Source organism: Cygnus atratus, chromosome 1, assembly GCF_013377495.2.
Source record: "Cygnus atratus isolate AKBS03 ecotype Queensland, Australia chromosome 1, CAtr_DNAZoo_HiC_assembly, whole genome shotgun sequence".
In the NCBI taxonomy this organism is placed as follows: Eukaryota; Metazoa; Chordata; class Aves; order Anseriformes; family Anatidae; genus Cygnus; species Cygnus atratus.
The window spans coordinates 102091929-102107934 of record NC_066362.1 but is presented as its reverse complement, the minus strand read 5'-3'; the positions used below and the strand labels follow the sequence as shown (position 1 = coordinate 102107934).

At 39.1% G+C, this 16006-nt stretch overlaps 1 protein-coding gene across 5 annotated transcripts in view; it reads left to right on the top strand.

The window, feature by feature from the left end:
- The window catches only part of TULP3 (TUB like protein 3), a 35591-nt gene that overhangs the window by 3021 nt on the left and 16564 nt on the right, over positions 1–16006 (top strand). For all 5 annotated transcript variants that reach the window (XM_050710069.1, XM_035545684.2, XM_035545683.2 and 2 more), the window contains exon 2: positions 12839–12890. In XM_050710069.1, coding sequence (XP_050566026.1) covers positions 12858–12890 — 33 coding nt within the window. In that variant the 5' untranslated portion in view covers positions 12839–12857. The remainder of the gene's footprint in view (positions 1–12838; positions 12891–16006) is intronic.

Below are 16006 nucleotides of genomic sequence, written 5' to 3'. Positions count from 1 at the left end.
GGCTGTCCCCCTGCAGCCCATGGGTCCTACATGGAGCAGATCTCCACGCTGCAGCCTGTGGATGTGGCCTGGAGGAGGCTGCGGCCCATGGAGAGCCCCCGCAGGAGCAGACCCCGGACCAGAGCTGCAGCCCGTGGAGAGGAGCCCACGCAGGAGCAGGGGGTCTGGGGGGAGCTGCCGCCCGTGGGGGACCCGTGCTGGAGCAGTTTGCTCCTGAGGGATGGACCCCATGGTGCGGAGCCATGTGGGAGCAGTTCTTGAAGAGCTGCTGCCTGTGGGCAGCCCCCGCAGGCTCAGTTCAGGAAGGACGGCATCCCGTGGGAGGGACCCCACGTGGAGCAGAGCCAGAGAGTGACTGAGAAGGAGCAGTGGAGACGAAGCGTTAGGGACTGACCGAAGCATTAGGGACTGACCGCAGCCCCCATTCCCCTGCGCTGCCTGGGGGGAGAATGTAGAGGAGGGTGGATGGGAGGGAAGTTGTTTTTAGTTTGCTTTTAGTTTCTCGCTGCTCTAGCATGTTAGCAATGGGTAATAAATTATATTAATCTCCCTATGCTGAGCCTGTTTTTCCTGTGATGATAATTGTTGAGTGATCTCCCTGTCCTTATCTCAACCCTTGAGCCCTTTCCATTGTATTTTCTCCCCCTTTCCCTTTGAGGAGAGGGAGTGAGAGAGTGGCTATGGTAGAGATCAGCTGCCCAGCTGGGTAAAACCACCACACCTCCCATACTTTGGATGCTTTCCTGGTGACTAAACACACGAGTTAGTGTTTTTCAGTTTGGGAATCCCAGGTTACTGCAGAGTGTCTTCAAAAGGTAATGAAGAAAAAGGGCCTATTGTCAATAAGCTAAATTTCCAAAGATTATGAGCCCGTGGACCGAAAAATGTTCAAAAGTGATTTCCAGCCAAAAGGCCTTTCCATATTTGAAAGACTGTAGCATAGTTGAGGTTGTTGGGAGTCTTGGGAGACTGCTGGGCTTGATTGTTTTGCGTAGATGCACCTAAATTATAAGTTTGTGGAGGAAAAAAAAATCAAAGTTATTTGCTAATGATTTTAGCTATACTTGTAATCCAGACAGGACAGAAAAGTCCAGGTTTCCTTTTAAAATCCTTCTAACATCTCTGTTAGCCCTTGGGTATTTTTATTTGGGTGCTGGTGACCTTCTTGGAATTAACAAGAACTGTTTTGTAAGTCCCAGGGTTTACAATTTCACAAATCTTATCCTTAGATAAAAGAGAATTGGCTTAATATCTTGTTTGCCCAGTCCCTTTAAAATCTGAGCATTACCAAGAAATCTGTCTAAAATGGTATAAATTTGTAAATATTTTTAAATGCAGTTGAGATGTACTCCTAGGAATGCATTTTAGAAAGAAGAGAATACCTTTGTGACTACAGGTTGTTGCTGCTCGTCAGTGTGAATAAAGAGGGAATCAGTTCACTTCCTGTGATGCAGACAGCAGTGGCAAGAGAGAGAAAAAGTAGCAAAACAGTTCTTGTCACTAAAATTTCCAGACACAACTTGAAATGTTCACACTTGGTAACTGCAATTGTTAGAACAATAAAAGTCTTAAAGTTGCTGTTTATTTGAATTGTCTCTTCAGCTAAGTTCTCCCATTTCTTATGCTTTAGGTTACTGATGACCAATTTTTATAGAGGCAAAGGTTATTTTTTTTCTCCTGCCTTTTTTTTTTTTTTTAACCACTGTCAATATGGCATCTGTAGGAGGGGGAAGTGCCCAGATTTCAAGATAATTGTGAATTCATGTTGTGTGAAAACTGTTTCTGCAAATTGTCTTGCACTAGGATAGCTCCAGTCTCTTGTTTTATCAGTGGGACACAGCTGGGTAATCTCCACAATAAAGCTGTTAAATGTATTGTAATTGGGTTATGGAATGACTGCTCTTGTAAGTGAATTTGTTGATATGCCTAGAGCTAGTGTTTTAGACTACTACAAGAACATTTACCCTTAGTCCTAGTGCTGTGTAAAACATCTCCTATGCGATACTAAAACTCTAACAGCCTGTTACTGTTAGAGAAGTCTGTGATCACTTCTGCACTCCTTTCCAATCTAAAATTCTTATGTGAAATTACAGGCCAAAAAAACCCCACAAAACACACAAACAAAAAAACACAAAAACCAAGAATCTGAATCTAGTATATTGCTGAGTCATCTAGTTTGGGATGGAAATTAAATTTTACTGTTTCAATCTTCTTAATAGCTTCCTCATTAAAACTTACTTATAAGAACTGGACCGGTAATAAAACTCCACATACCATTCTAGACTGTTAATTTAGAAAATTTATTTTTTTTCCCGTATTTTTTGGTTTAGCAGACAATAAAAATTTGTGGCATGACGTGCAGTAAACTTATTTTCAGGTAACTTTGTGTTTTGCTCTCTAGTCTGGGTTAAGCACGCTGTGTGCTGTTTAACTGCTGACTTTGTTGCTAGGGGAGAATAGCAATTGCTTTGCATTTAAATGATTTTGTGTTGTAATGGAGTACAATGCCAACAGAAATGACAGGCAAGGTTTAATAATTCACAAATTGAAGATTACAGGAATCTAAGGCCCCGTGGATCTTGCCAATGCGTATACGTGAAATATCCCTGGGGATTTGGAGTATGTAGTTGAAAGGACATTGAATACAACCTGGTGTTCTGCTTACGACAGTTTCTGCTTCACAGCAGAAACTTAAGTTTCATTGGATTAACCTGAATACGCATGATTTTTGGAAGCACAGCATTCTGCAGTTGAATCGGTGGTTAAGAACTGAAGGGTCCTTACTCATTTTACAAATTCTTACTCATGTTACAAATTTGTATCTTCCATGTCAATGCCAGGATCCCTGTGAGTCACCAGCTATGAACTCTTGAAGGAATATGCCTGGCTGGAGGTTCCTTGTCCCCCTCCTCTTACAAATATTTTAATAAAGCCCTGTTTTAAACCCCATTTGTCTACGCACCTGAAAATAAGTGAATGTGCACATTTGTATTGTTGTCTTCCTCTGTACCTCCCTCCCAGCATCCCCAATGGTTGTAATAGTGGCCTATGTGGATTTCCGTCTTGGTCTTCTCTTGGTCTTCATTCCAGGAAAAGGATATTCCTTTCAATTCAGGTATGCTGTAATCAATTATGTGAGACTTTCCTTGCTAAGGAAACATGAATCCATCTTCTGTTTTCCCATCATAGTCTAACAGAGAACAACACTGGCTTTTGTTTTCACTTCTCTTTATAACCCAGTTAGAAGACTTTCTAGCATCTGTTCAAAGAGCACTGCTTTTTCATTGTTCCATTCCCCTTGTTCCAAGTAGTAGGAGCTAATCTTTGGTACCTGATGAGTCAATTTTGAATGCTGTATGAAATACAAAACAGTACATTAGTCAAAATAGTTCTAAGCTCATAGTTTAACCATTTTGTGATGCTAGTGTTTCTGTTGCATTTTCCTGTAACAGCCTGAATTATTTATTGTCACCGAACTCATTCTCTAAGACCTAGACTCTAAACTATTTCCATGTATCTTGTGATCTCCAGAATCCAAACACACAGAATCAGGGAATCATGGAAGTTAGAAGGAGCCTCTGGAGATCATCTCATGCAACCCCACTGCTCAAATAAGGTGAACTAGAACAGGTTGCACCGGATGGTGTCAAGTCAGGTTTTGAGTATCTCCACAGAAGGAAACTCCACAACTTTGCTGAGCAACCTCTTCTAGTGTTTGACTAGCCTCACAGTAAAAAGAAATGTTTTCTTGTGTTCAGATGGAATTTCATGTGTTTTAAATCGTGACCGTTGCCTCTTGTCCTGTCAGTAGACACTACATGCTCCATCTCCTTTATGCCCTCCCATCAGGTACTTATATACCTTGAGAAGATCCTTGGTGAACTGTCCTGGCTATCTCAGACTCACCTCATATGAGAGATGCTCTGGTCCCATAATAATCTTTGTGGCCCTTTGTTGGACTTGCTCCAGCATGTCCATGTCTTTCTTTTCCTGGGGAGCCCAGAACTGTACATAGTACTTAATATTATGGCTTTACCGGTACTGAGCAGAGAGGAAGGGCCACTTCCCTTGACATGCTGGCAGTGCTCTTCCTAGTCATAGAATTATTTAGGTTGGAAAAGACTCATAAGATCATCAAGTCCAAGCATCCACCAGGTGCTACAAGTCCACCACTAAACCGTGTCCTTAAGCACCACGTCCACATCTCTCTTAAATAGTTCCAGGGATGGCAGCTCCACTGCCTCCATGGGCAGCCTATTCCAATGCCTAACCACCTTTTCCATGAATAAATTCTTCCTGATAACCAATCTCAACCTCCCCTGGTACAACTTGAGGCCATTGCCTTACATCTTATCACTTGTCATGTGAGAAGAGAGACTGATGCCCACCTCGCTGCATCCTCCTTTCAGGTAGTTGTAGAGAGCCATGAGGTCTCCCCTCAGCCTCCTTTTCTCTAGACTAAACAAACCTGATTCCCTCAGTCACTTCTCATACGTCTTCCAGTCCTTTCACCAGCTTCATTGCTCTTCTCTGAATGCGTTCCAGCCAATCAATATCTATCTTGTAGTGAGGGGCCCAAAACTGAACACAGTACTCAACGTGTGCTCTCACCAGTGCCATGTACCGAGGGACAATCCATTCCCTAGCTCTGCTCGCCACACAATTTCCGATAGAGGCCAGTATGTCATTGGCCTTCTTGGCCACCTGAGCACACTGCTGGCTTACGTTCAGCCAGCAGTTTACTAACACCCCCAGGTCCATTTTGCTGGGCAGTTTTCCAGCCACTCTTCCCTGAGCATATACTGCAGCATACGAAAGTCATTGTGAGAAGCAATCTGCAGCCAATAACACAGGCTCAGGTGAGGATCTCAGTGAAGTAACATGTTTATTCATGATTGCAATGGTGGATGTCCTGCAAGCAGGAGCGCGCAACAGAAGTGTATAACAGCCTTATATCCACTACTACCTGATGCTTGTTTCCTCCTTAGCTGCTTAACATACCCCCCCACACACACTGTTATGCCTTCCCAATTAGTTTCAAATATGCAAGGTTAGTGGAATTTTCTACTGCAGAAACACAGCTTTAATTCTCACATTATGGACCCAAGTGCAGCTCCCAGCGTTTAGCCTTGTTGAGTGCCCATACAACTGGATGTGGCACATCGATCTAGCCTATTCAGGTCTCTCTGCAGAGCCTTCCTGCCCTCAAGCAGATGAATGCTCCTGCCCAACTTGCTGCTATCTGCAAATGCAGCCCTCAGTACTATTAGCCAGCCACCTTAGGGGTGAGGGTACATTGCATTGCTGGCTCATGGTCAACTTGGTACCAAGCAAGACAGTATCAAGCTATTGCTGATAAAGGGATGAGGTAACATGCTTTATTCTTTGTTTCACCATAATTACATTTTTCTCCCACAGACCTCTCATTTTTTTGATATTGTTACTTTATTATCACATTCCTATTTAGTTCATGCTACCATCTCCTGCCACATTAGTTTTTCCTATTTCAACATGTGTTTGTGTGGGTATGAAATAGTGCAGAGAATATTCCATTGCATTTATAAGATCATAGTTTTATTCTAGAGTTTTGTGCTTCCACAGATACCCTTTTGAGGCTGAAGATAGGGGTGATGCTTCTGAATGGCTATTTCACCTTGCCTATGTCATTTCATTTTACCTTATAAAATCACTGGAATGTGTTCTACTACCTGGACAAGCTTGAGAAGTGGGTCCACGTGAACCTAATGAGGTTCAACAAATTAAAGTGCACAGTGCTGCACCTGGGTCTGGGCAATCCCAGACATGAGCACAGACTGGGAGAAGAACTCATTGAGAGCAGCCCTGCAGAGAAGCACTTGGGGTTTCTGGTGGATGAAAAGCTCGACCTGAGTCAGCAGTGCTCACTTGCAGCCCAGAAGGCCAACTGTATCCTGGGCTGCATCAACAGAGGTGTGTGTGACCAGCAGGTCGAGGGAGGTGATTGTCCCCTTCTACTCTGCATTTGTGAGGCCCCAGCTGGAGTACTGTATATACTCCATATATACAGTATATGGAGTGTACAGGTATGGGGCCCCCAGCACAAGAAAGATGTGGACCTGTTAGAGCTGGTCCAGAAGAGAGCCAGCCACAAAGTTGATCAGAGGGCTGGAGCACCTCTCCTGTGAAGAAAGGCTGAGAGAGCTGGGGATGTTCTGCCTGGAGAAGAGAAGGCTCTGGGGAGACCTTATTGAGGCTTTTCAGTATTTAAAGGGGTCTCACAAAAAAGAAGGACTCTTTACTCAGGCAGATAATGATAGGACAAGGGGGAATGGTTTTAAACTAAAAGAGGTCAAATTTAGCCTAGACATTAGGAGGAAATTCTTCACCTTAAGGGTGGTGAGGCTCTGGCACAGGTTGCCCAGAGAAGCTGTGGATGCCCCATCCCTGGAGGTGTTCAAGGCCAGGCTGGATGGGGCCTTGGCCAACCTGATCTAGTGGGCAGCATCCCTGCCAATGACGGGGGGAGGGGGGGGTGGAGTTAGATAATCTTTAAGGTCTCTTCCTACCCAAGTCGTTCTATGATTCTATTAAGAAACAGAAGTTTGTCTCTCGTATACTGATAAATACTCTTTTTTTTTTTTTTGCATTAACTTAGCTGCAGTCAGTCAGTAGTAGACTGCAGCAGTTACATCTGGCATGTGAGCAGTCACATCAAAACAGATGAATTTCCAAAAGAACTCCTTTAGGCCAAGTCTAATGTATTCTTTTTCAGCTGTTTTAAACTGAACAGCCTCTTACTTTCAGCTACACTTCTCTTATTAAGGCATTTTGTATTTAATGGTATCATTGCCTGTATTATTTAAGTATGGAGAACATGGTGTTGCAAGAATAGGTTTGTATCAAATTGAATGTTCTCTTGGCTTTTGACAACAGAAGTTAATATGTTCATGTTTTGTAACAAAAGTTTTTTTTCTGTAGCACATGTATCTTGGATTATTTTTTCCTTAATTCTTTTCTTCAGCTTGGTATTTCTATTGCACTGAGTTGTTGGGGCATCTGTTTTGCCACAGTAATAGCAAAATGTCTGTGTGTATGAAGAACATATATATATATTCCTCAGAGTTCCAGCCTTAGTGATTTTTGTTGTTGTTTGTTTTATTTTGGTACATTCCTGGGACATGTAACTTCAAAGCACCTAATAATTCCATGCTGATGTTCCATTTTTTTAACTCAGATGTAGGTAGGAGTAGAAATTGTAAAGGACTAATTTGCCATTTAGTTTCTTTAGGATCTTCTTGAGTAGTTTTAAATTAAGATACTTGCTGCTAGTAATTTTCTCATTTTTCTAAAGTGAATCTTTATTCACTGTAATATATCCATTCATTCAGGATTGCTTCCAAAATTATGTGTTAACTGGTCCCATATCATTCTTCCCATGTTATGTTCAGTAGGTGAAAAACTATCCAAACAAATTTTGTGAAATGTTTCTTTGAACAGTATGCTATTGGCATTAGAAATCTGTGCTTGTTTCTTTGGGGAAGAATCAAAGATAAAACTGTTTTCCTGAAGAAAGGAGTCTTATTTTAAAACCAACACAAAAACAGAGGGTAAAACTTTCCCTTGTTGAAATATCAACTGCTTGAAAATAACTTGTAATGGAAGTGTTGATGCAATGTGAGCTGTGTCACTTAGAAATGGGAGTGGCATTTCATGGCTGATTCGCAGCAGATCCTGTTTTGCCTCAGGAGTCTCTCTGGCAGTTCACTTAATTATGAAGCAAAGAATATCCTGTGTCTACCAAAGAAAACTCCTCTACCTTTGGGAAGGCAGAACAACTTGATAGTCCTCACTCCAGTGGTGCTGTTACACATTTTCCCAGAGGTGAACAATATAAAATTGTGTCAGTTGCAAGGAAAGCAAATTGGATTCCTTGCTTCTGTGGATTGGAAGGTGTATTACAGATTAATTCTGTTCCTCAGCCACTTTCCAGGGACATCATTGAAACTTCTATGTGGAATTTTTTTTTTGTTTTTTAATATAAGAATCCCGCTTCAAATTCGTTATTTTCTGCACCATTTGTTTTTCTTCATAGCTGTACTGAGGAGAACACTGAGAACAATACTCAGGAAAGTTCTTTGGAGGGTTAAGAGTGAAAACCCTTTCATACCATCTGACTCTGTTTCTTACTGAAGTTCATTTTACTTGCACTTCTACAGCTAAAAATAAAATATAGCGGACAAAGATATGAGCCACAAGCCACATTCTTCACATTCTCCAATTCTTAAATTCTAGGACTATTGTGATCCCTACTACCACATTAGTAAACTGTTCTCCAAAGAAAAAAGGAGTTATGTTAGCCTTGTTAGAGTCCTGGTATAAGGACTCTAGAGTGAGAAATGGAACATAAAATATTGGTAAGTTGGGAGCTTTGTGGAGGAAAATGGTGCAATTTTATTATGCCTTGGAGTTCCTGTAAATGAAATAAAGCAATGGAAACAGTCAAAAAGCACAGCAAACTGTCTATCCTCCTCTCATGTCAGAGTTTCTTTTAAGGCTTTGGTGAGGTTTGTTTCTGTCAGCTAGTCTGACGTACTTAAAAGAGGTCAGAGAACCCTCCTCTTTCAATTATTTATCAAACTTGTAAGTACTTGAATTACAGGATGGGTTGGTCTGTCTGGAAAACTTCTCAGACCTTACGATGTTGCTTATTTAGGAGAAGAAGCTGTGTAGGGTATTTGTTTAGTGGACTTCTGATATGAGGAATGATCCTATTTTTTTGAGTAAAGGAAAAACTATCTTGAGATTTTTCATTTGCCTAATGTATTTCAAACATGTCTTTCTGGTGAATTCTGTATCACATAGGGAATTCTTTCTACAGTCTGTATTTCCTGTAGCTCTTCTCACTTCCTCTGCTTGCTGCCTCTTGCTTACAGGTGCAACAAGCCAGTTCATTGAAAACCAGTCCATAATAAAGACAGCCTTTTATTTGCCTCTTAAAGCTTCAACAGTTATTACATAAAGGAATCTTAATTGGTCCATTGCTGTAACTTGAACGAGGAATGCTTAGGTCTCCCATCTGGGATAGCCACACTTGAAATCTGAGGTAGACTGTATCCTTACTTCATGAGAACAGTTTTTAACATAATAATATTCAGGCTTGATTAAAGACTGCTGTTTTCTGCTGAAATCCACGCCCCTATGAGGCCAATGGTGAATTAGTCACAATGTTGTTAAATATGTTTTATTTTGGAGTCTGAATTTGTTTGGCTTTAGTTTGGTACTTACAGGATTATCCATCATGAAGCTTTAGTAGGAGAGCTAGAGGATTCTGCTAAATTCAAATCATAGAATTATTTAAGTTAGAAAAGTCCTTCAAGATTATCAAGTCCAACCATCAACTTGACCTTCCAAGTCCCATCAGTAAACCACGCATCCTAGTGACACACCCACGCATCTCAGTACCTTCAAGGATCAGGATTCCACCACTTCCTTAGGCAGCCTGTTCCTATGCTTGGCCACCCTCTCCATGAAGAAATTCTCCTGATATCCAGTCTAAATTTCCCCTGGCACAGCTTGAGACTGCTTCTCCATGTCCTACCACTTGTCACCTGAAAAAAGAGACCAATGTCCTCCCTGCTGCAGCCTCCTTTCAAGTAGTTGTAGAGAGCAGTGAGATCTCCCCTCAGCCTCCTCTTCTTCAGGGTAACAGACTCCAGTTCCTTCATCTGCTCCTCGTAACTCTTGTTTTCTAGTTCCTTCACCAGCTTTGTTGCTCTTCTCTGCACGTACTCAAGCAACTCAATATCCTTCTTGGAAGTGTTGTGAGGAGCCCAGAATTTAGCAGAGGGATCAGTGGTCAGGGTGTTGTATAGTCTGCTCTATCCCAATAGTTGGAAAGAGGAAGATCATGACAGGCTACTTCAATATTTTCACTTCTTATTTATCAAAGGTAAAGGGTGATTTTTTGTTTGTTCTTTTTTTGTTTTGTTTTGAACTATGTTGTTGCAGCTGTGGAAATGCTGGTTATTTTTCCTGTTCCTACTGGCTATTCAATTCCACTCACTGCATGTAAATCCATCAAACAGAACAGGGCATAGGGAAGAGCATAGTGGTTTTGTGTGGGCATGTCGATCAGAAGGCTTCCCATTTGAAGCCAGCAGCTGTACTAGCACACTGCTTGTATTCCTTAGTGATGAGCTGTGGAGTGACTATTGCAAGCCTTTTCTGGCAAGGTTTGTAACAACACCAATTTCACTGTGGTGGTTAGAAAAAAAGTTGGAAGGGAGGTGGGGAAAGAAAGTTCTTTTGCGTGATTACTGTGTTATACTTTTCTGATGACTAAGTGCTGGAGGGAATGTTGCAGGAGTAAATAAGAATTGTGTAACATTTTTAGCTACTATTTATAGTGTCACAGTGCTCTTTATTATTATTATTATTATCTTGATTTTGATCCTTATGTAAATCTTTACATTTTTTAATGGAGAAGATTGAAGGCTGCTCATTTTGTTGCCTTGCTGTAAGGTGATTTTAGTCTGTGTTTAACAGTAAATTCTAAAAGAGAACACTCTTGTGTCTTTTGTTTTCTAAAGTTTTGTGACCAGTTAAAATCTTTATGTATTTATGTATGTATGAGTCTCAATTAAGTGGCCGAAGGTGAGGCGTTATGTAGTCTGCATTATGGTACTGTTCCAGTAGTCTTCAGACCAGTCTTTGAAGTTATGTAACTTTATTGCAGTGTGGGTGGAAAATAAATTAAAAATACAAAGTAAATAATATTAATTGAGGATATCCACAAGTCTCATGTGCAAGACCTAGTATTCCAGTGTTTTATTGTCATACAGGTGAAAATGAAAACTTAGAACCTTATTTCCAGAAGTAGTGCTGTTTGTTTTTCTGAAGAAGATACTCAAATTGCTATGGGCTTATTTTCTGTTAGGAAAAATGATAAAAATACAGACAGTCATTTGTATCAATGCAGTACAACTTCGTATTTGTTTCTAATTTTATATAAGAATATGTCCATATATTAGTAAAAATTGATGAGAGCTGTATTGATTGCTTTATAACACACTCTTTACAGAATTTAACTGATGTCATCCATATTTTAAGACAGTTGGCATATAAAAAGAAACATTTTTTGTTTGCACTGCTCTTTTTTTTTTTTTTTTTTCTTCAAGCATCTTTTCTGGTTATGCCAAAAGTGGCCTTTTCCATCACCTATGCTTTAAATAAAAAAAATGCCATTAGGTTGTAGTTTCATGTGGCAACTAATATATCTTTCTGCATTCAATAGATATGTCTCTGTTTCTTTTTAAATTGTGGCTGTTTTGAGATGGAGATGAGTGTATTACTGTAAATGTTGCTGTGGGGACAATCAGTAGCTTTCCATCACTTTTCAAGAAAGACATCAATTTTTCCAGCCCCTCCACATTGCCTTTGAATCCAAGGTGCTACCTATTATTGGCTCGAATGAGGAGTAAGGTCAGTTTTTATAATCAAGGTGTTTCCAGGGTCCTAGAGCCATTATGTGATGATATGTAAAATCCATCGGGGAAAAAAAAATCTAGAAATCAGGAAAACTGCAAAGTAAAAAACAATGGGATTGATAACTTCCTTTAAAATACCCTTTGTTGGGCAGTAAGCATCAGTTTTAGGGTACGTAAACTGTTATTTATGATGTGCTCATACAAAACTTTTTTTCTGCACATTTCTGCCTTCCAGAACAGGACCAATGTTGGACAGGGTAGTCTGTATCTAAGGACTTCACCCTCATTTGACTTAACTTCTTTGCTTGCCTGGAAGTTGAGTCAAGTGTGGATTCTCTATGGGTTAAGCGGACTCTGAGGCTTTTCTACTTGTTAGCACTACATACATCCATACTTCATGGCATGTGTTTTGCAAACACACACATGCCATTTCTTTCTCTGATTTTCCTTTTTGAGGTTACATTCAGCACTGTCTGCCAGCTTGTGACTTCACACCACTGGTCATTTCTGTGTGTCTAGACCAGACAAAATTTCCTGTTTAAATTTGAATTTTGGCTAGTCCTGATTTCTGCATACCATAAAAAAAATACATAATGCCTGTCTGTTTCTTGTATTAAGTGACTTCTTCCTGCAGTATTAAAGTTGTCTCACTTCAAGAGACATCTTCGTCAAAGATGTGTAGGAGGAAAGCACGCAACTGTGGTAGGCAGAATATGTGCTTGTCAATTAACCTTTTTTCTTTGTAGGGTGAACTGCTCTAAATTGCAGTTTATGTAATAATTCATTATCCTACAAAAGGAAAAGTTTCTATATGAAACACAGCTTAGAAACAAAACCCAAAGTTCATATGAAAATTGGTTATTAAATAAGTAGGGAAATTACTTTTTTTTTTTTTTGTCTGTGGGAATTAATTTCAGGTGTTGCATACATTTACAGGTGTTAACAGTAATTCTAGGAAGTCTGGTAGGAGAAGTAAATAGTACAGGATGGACCCAAGACAAAGCCTCAACTTTTTGATTTAGTTTGGAATTGGGTATTTTATGAAGGATAGACTATACTGAATTGTCTTGTCTCAAAGCCCACCTCAGCAGTGGCTCGTTATCTATCTATGAGTAATGAAGTTTCTTTTCACTTACAAAATGTTTTCAGAACAGTTTACTAAAGTGACTAAATCACAGGCTGGTCTTGTTTGTGACAGAACATGAAGTATGTTTCTTTTATAATGCCTTGTGGCTTGGCCTTCCTGTGGGATAGAAATTATGCTTTACGTTTTTTTTTAAATCTTGACAGTTATGTTGCAGTCTATGAATATTGTGTTCTTGTAATGCAAACTATTTTCTAGTAATAATTGTTTATTTCTTTCACTTTCACAGCATTTTTGAGGATGAAGGCATGAAACTACGACAACTGAAATTAGAGAATCAGGTAAATGATTGTGCACAAGCTGGCAAAAATAAGAACAGGAAAACAAACATTAGCCATCTTGTTGTAGGAAGGGAGGAGGTTAAAGTGCTTGTTTCATTTTTCTCTTCCTTCCTCTCCCTCATTTTTCCTCTTGATCGCCCAGCCTGTTGTAATTTACTCTGTAGTTTTTTGCTCAGAACTACGTGAAGTGTACAGCAACGGTGAATCCTGCCCACATTCTTTAACTTGAGTTGTGATATGCAAGGTTTTATGTGAATTCACAGTGTCACAGAGACTTGAGAACTGGGAGTGAAGTGATTAAAATGCTTAGTCTGAAGAATATAAATAGAACTGATTTCTAACATTTTTCTTTAAAGATTCGCCTGGCTTTTGTTAGTCAATATTGCTATGGCATGTAGATTTGATTTCTTTGATACATTTACTTTTCCACATGTCCTTCTAATTTCATTGGGATTGAGTCACCAAACGGGAGGAATGAATAAAAAGGTTGGAAGACTCTAGGGAATTACCATTTGAGCCTCAAAGTGAAAGAGAAGTGTTCCCTAAGCTATCGAAAGATCTGCTTAATACTGATGTTGAAAGAGATTTCCAGCATATTTCTATTTCTTTTTTCATTTCCCAAAAGTAAATAACTAAATAAAATCAAATGCAGCCAAGTATTTATCAGATATTAGGATTTATGTCTTAATTTTTAAAGCATGTGAGTGCTGTTTGCTGGATGTCTTGATTAGCTACTCATGAAAGCAATAAAGTGTGCATCCTCTGTGAAATTTCAAATGCTTCTCTATAGGTTAGAAGTTGTGAAATTATTATAGTTATCTAGCTGCCTATTCCACATGAAACAGAAATCACCATATTACATTAAATAAATCTAGGTAGAACTTTAAAGTATGTTCTTTAAAAATGCTGTCTCTCAGCTGAGGATCTTTAAATCCAGACATAACACTCTTTGGGGAACTGATGTATTGGTTAGTAGCCCACTTTACCAAAACTTGTTTGTTAGTTCTAGTCTATTTAGCTTTGAATTCAGACGTTGGATTTATTACCAATTTTATCTCAGTACATATGTAGGCTGTTACCTAAAACACTTCAGATCAGGGAGGAAAAATGATCTTTGGTCTTAACCGTAGAAGCTACAATAATCCTTCTACCTATAAGCTTTTCAGTAGTACTTATTGGAGAAAAAAAAAAAAAGGCATTAGCTTGAGAGAAAGATCTCAGAAATAATCTTAAAAAAAAAAAAAAAGGCACATAATGCCCAATGCCATTCAGTAAGAAGTTCCCAGACTAAAGATGGTCTTACTGCTTGGTGATGAACCTTGATGTCCATTTCAGGATTGTTGTCTTGGGTCATGAGCTGGCAGTCGCTACTGGCTCTTAGTGTTAGATATTGTGGTCAATGTATGCCAATTTCAGACATTGCCATGGAGATACAGCACTGTTCCACCAAATCAGAGCTGCTGGGCTGGGTGGGATTTCTGTGGAGCAGCTGTCAGTTAAACCGTGAAGAAGTGAGTTTATAGAATTCATACACTTTTGCAATTTTATTTCAGGCTTTTTTTGATTTTATTGATTGCAATCATCTTCAAACAATGACAGCTAGAAAGTTTTAGTAAAATATAACAAATAAATAAAAAAATAAAAAAATAATGCGGAGGGTGAAGCTGAAGGCATATTTCTGAATGCACTTAGTTTGGTATTATTGGCACCAAGTTTTTCGTTAATGCCATCATCACTAGCATTGTCCCTGGTGCCTCAGTATGAACTGAGGAGGAGCTGGAAGAGAGGAGAGGAGAGGATGCCGCAGTGCTAGGATCCATCCCATGTGGCCTACTAAGGTGGGACCATGCCAAATAATAAATAGTATGATATTGCATCTTCAAGAGTGGAGTGGTTGAAGCCTTCTTGCGTACAATCTTTCTGTTCATCGCACTAGTAGGAAGAGTACCAAACTGCTTCTCTTACTAGTCTGATATGATGTATTCATCTGATGCATCTGACTTCTTAGGCAGCACATTGGAAACTCATTAGAACCAGAGCTGATGGTTTGTGATTGTTCAGTCATCCTCTATCCTGATGTTGTGCTTTTCTGTGGTGCAAAGAAAATGTTTCTGAAAGTATTTAATATGCGGGGTTCACAAAATCCTGAATGAATCACAATACTTGGTGTCTGTTATTTATTTCATGGGTTAAATGTTCCTGTGTTCTGTTCATGAACTGATTTTTTTGTTGTAATGCTATATGAACTTTTACTGTGACTCAGAGCTGGAGGACAAGGCCACTTAGTAAACAAAAGGAAACAAAATACAGCTTGTTTTTTTAGATTTCATCTTAGTGGAACAAGTCTAAGAGCACACAGTGCTGAAGGTAATGCTGCTTTGCCACCTTGTGCATAGAGAAAGAACTGCTACTAACCATCCCATCAGTGAGCTTGTAGATTTTCATCTCAATAAGCAAAGCAGTAGAAAGAAACCTTTTAAAAACAAATGAAATTACTATCAGATTTTGTCGCTTTGGTTATCTTGAAGTTCTTGTGAAAAGAAGGTTAGTCACATATACCATCAATAAAATATATGTTTCAATATGACCCTATTACCCTGTTAGATTGGTGAGTCCTCAGGAAGTCTTTAATGAAGCAGAATTTACTATAATAAGAAAATAAATTTATAGACAGGTGAGTAGTAAAATGCTTAAAAAAAAGATCTAATAGAATAATCAGTTTAGTAACTCTAAAAATTATTATATCCTATACTGATCCCAATATCTATTTCCATCTTTGTACTTTCTTACTACCTTTAGGATGAATTTGTTTTATTTTTTCTAATCTGTCTATTTGTCATGTAGAAAAGCCTTGGCAACAGTTTTTCTCAAATCCTAATTTTAATTTTTTGTTCCGTTTTTTCCCATCTCCTTTTATGTCAACTATTAGAGATTTAGAAAATACTACAGATGTATTTTTAATTTTCACTTAGCATTAATTTACAATATAATTAAAAAAAATACTTAAATTGTTCTGGATAGTTTGACTATGCTTGTATAGAAAATATTGTGACCTGTGATGACTGAGCATTTTCTCAGAATTTTACTTTACTGCTTATTTTCCTTCCTTTTCTCTA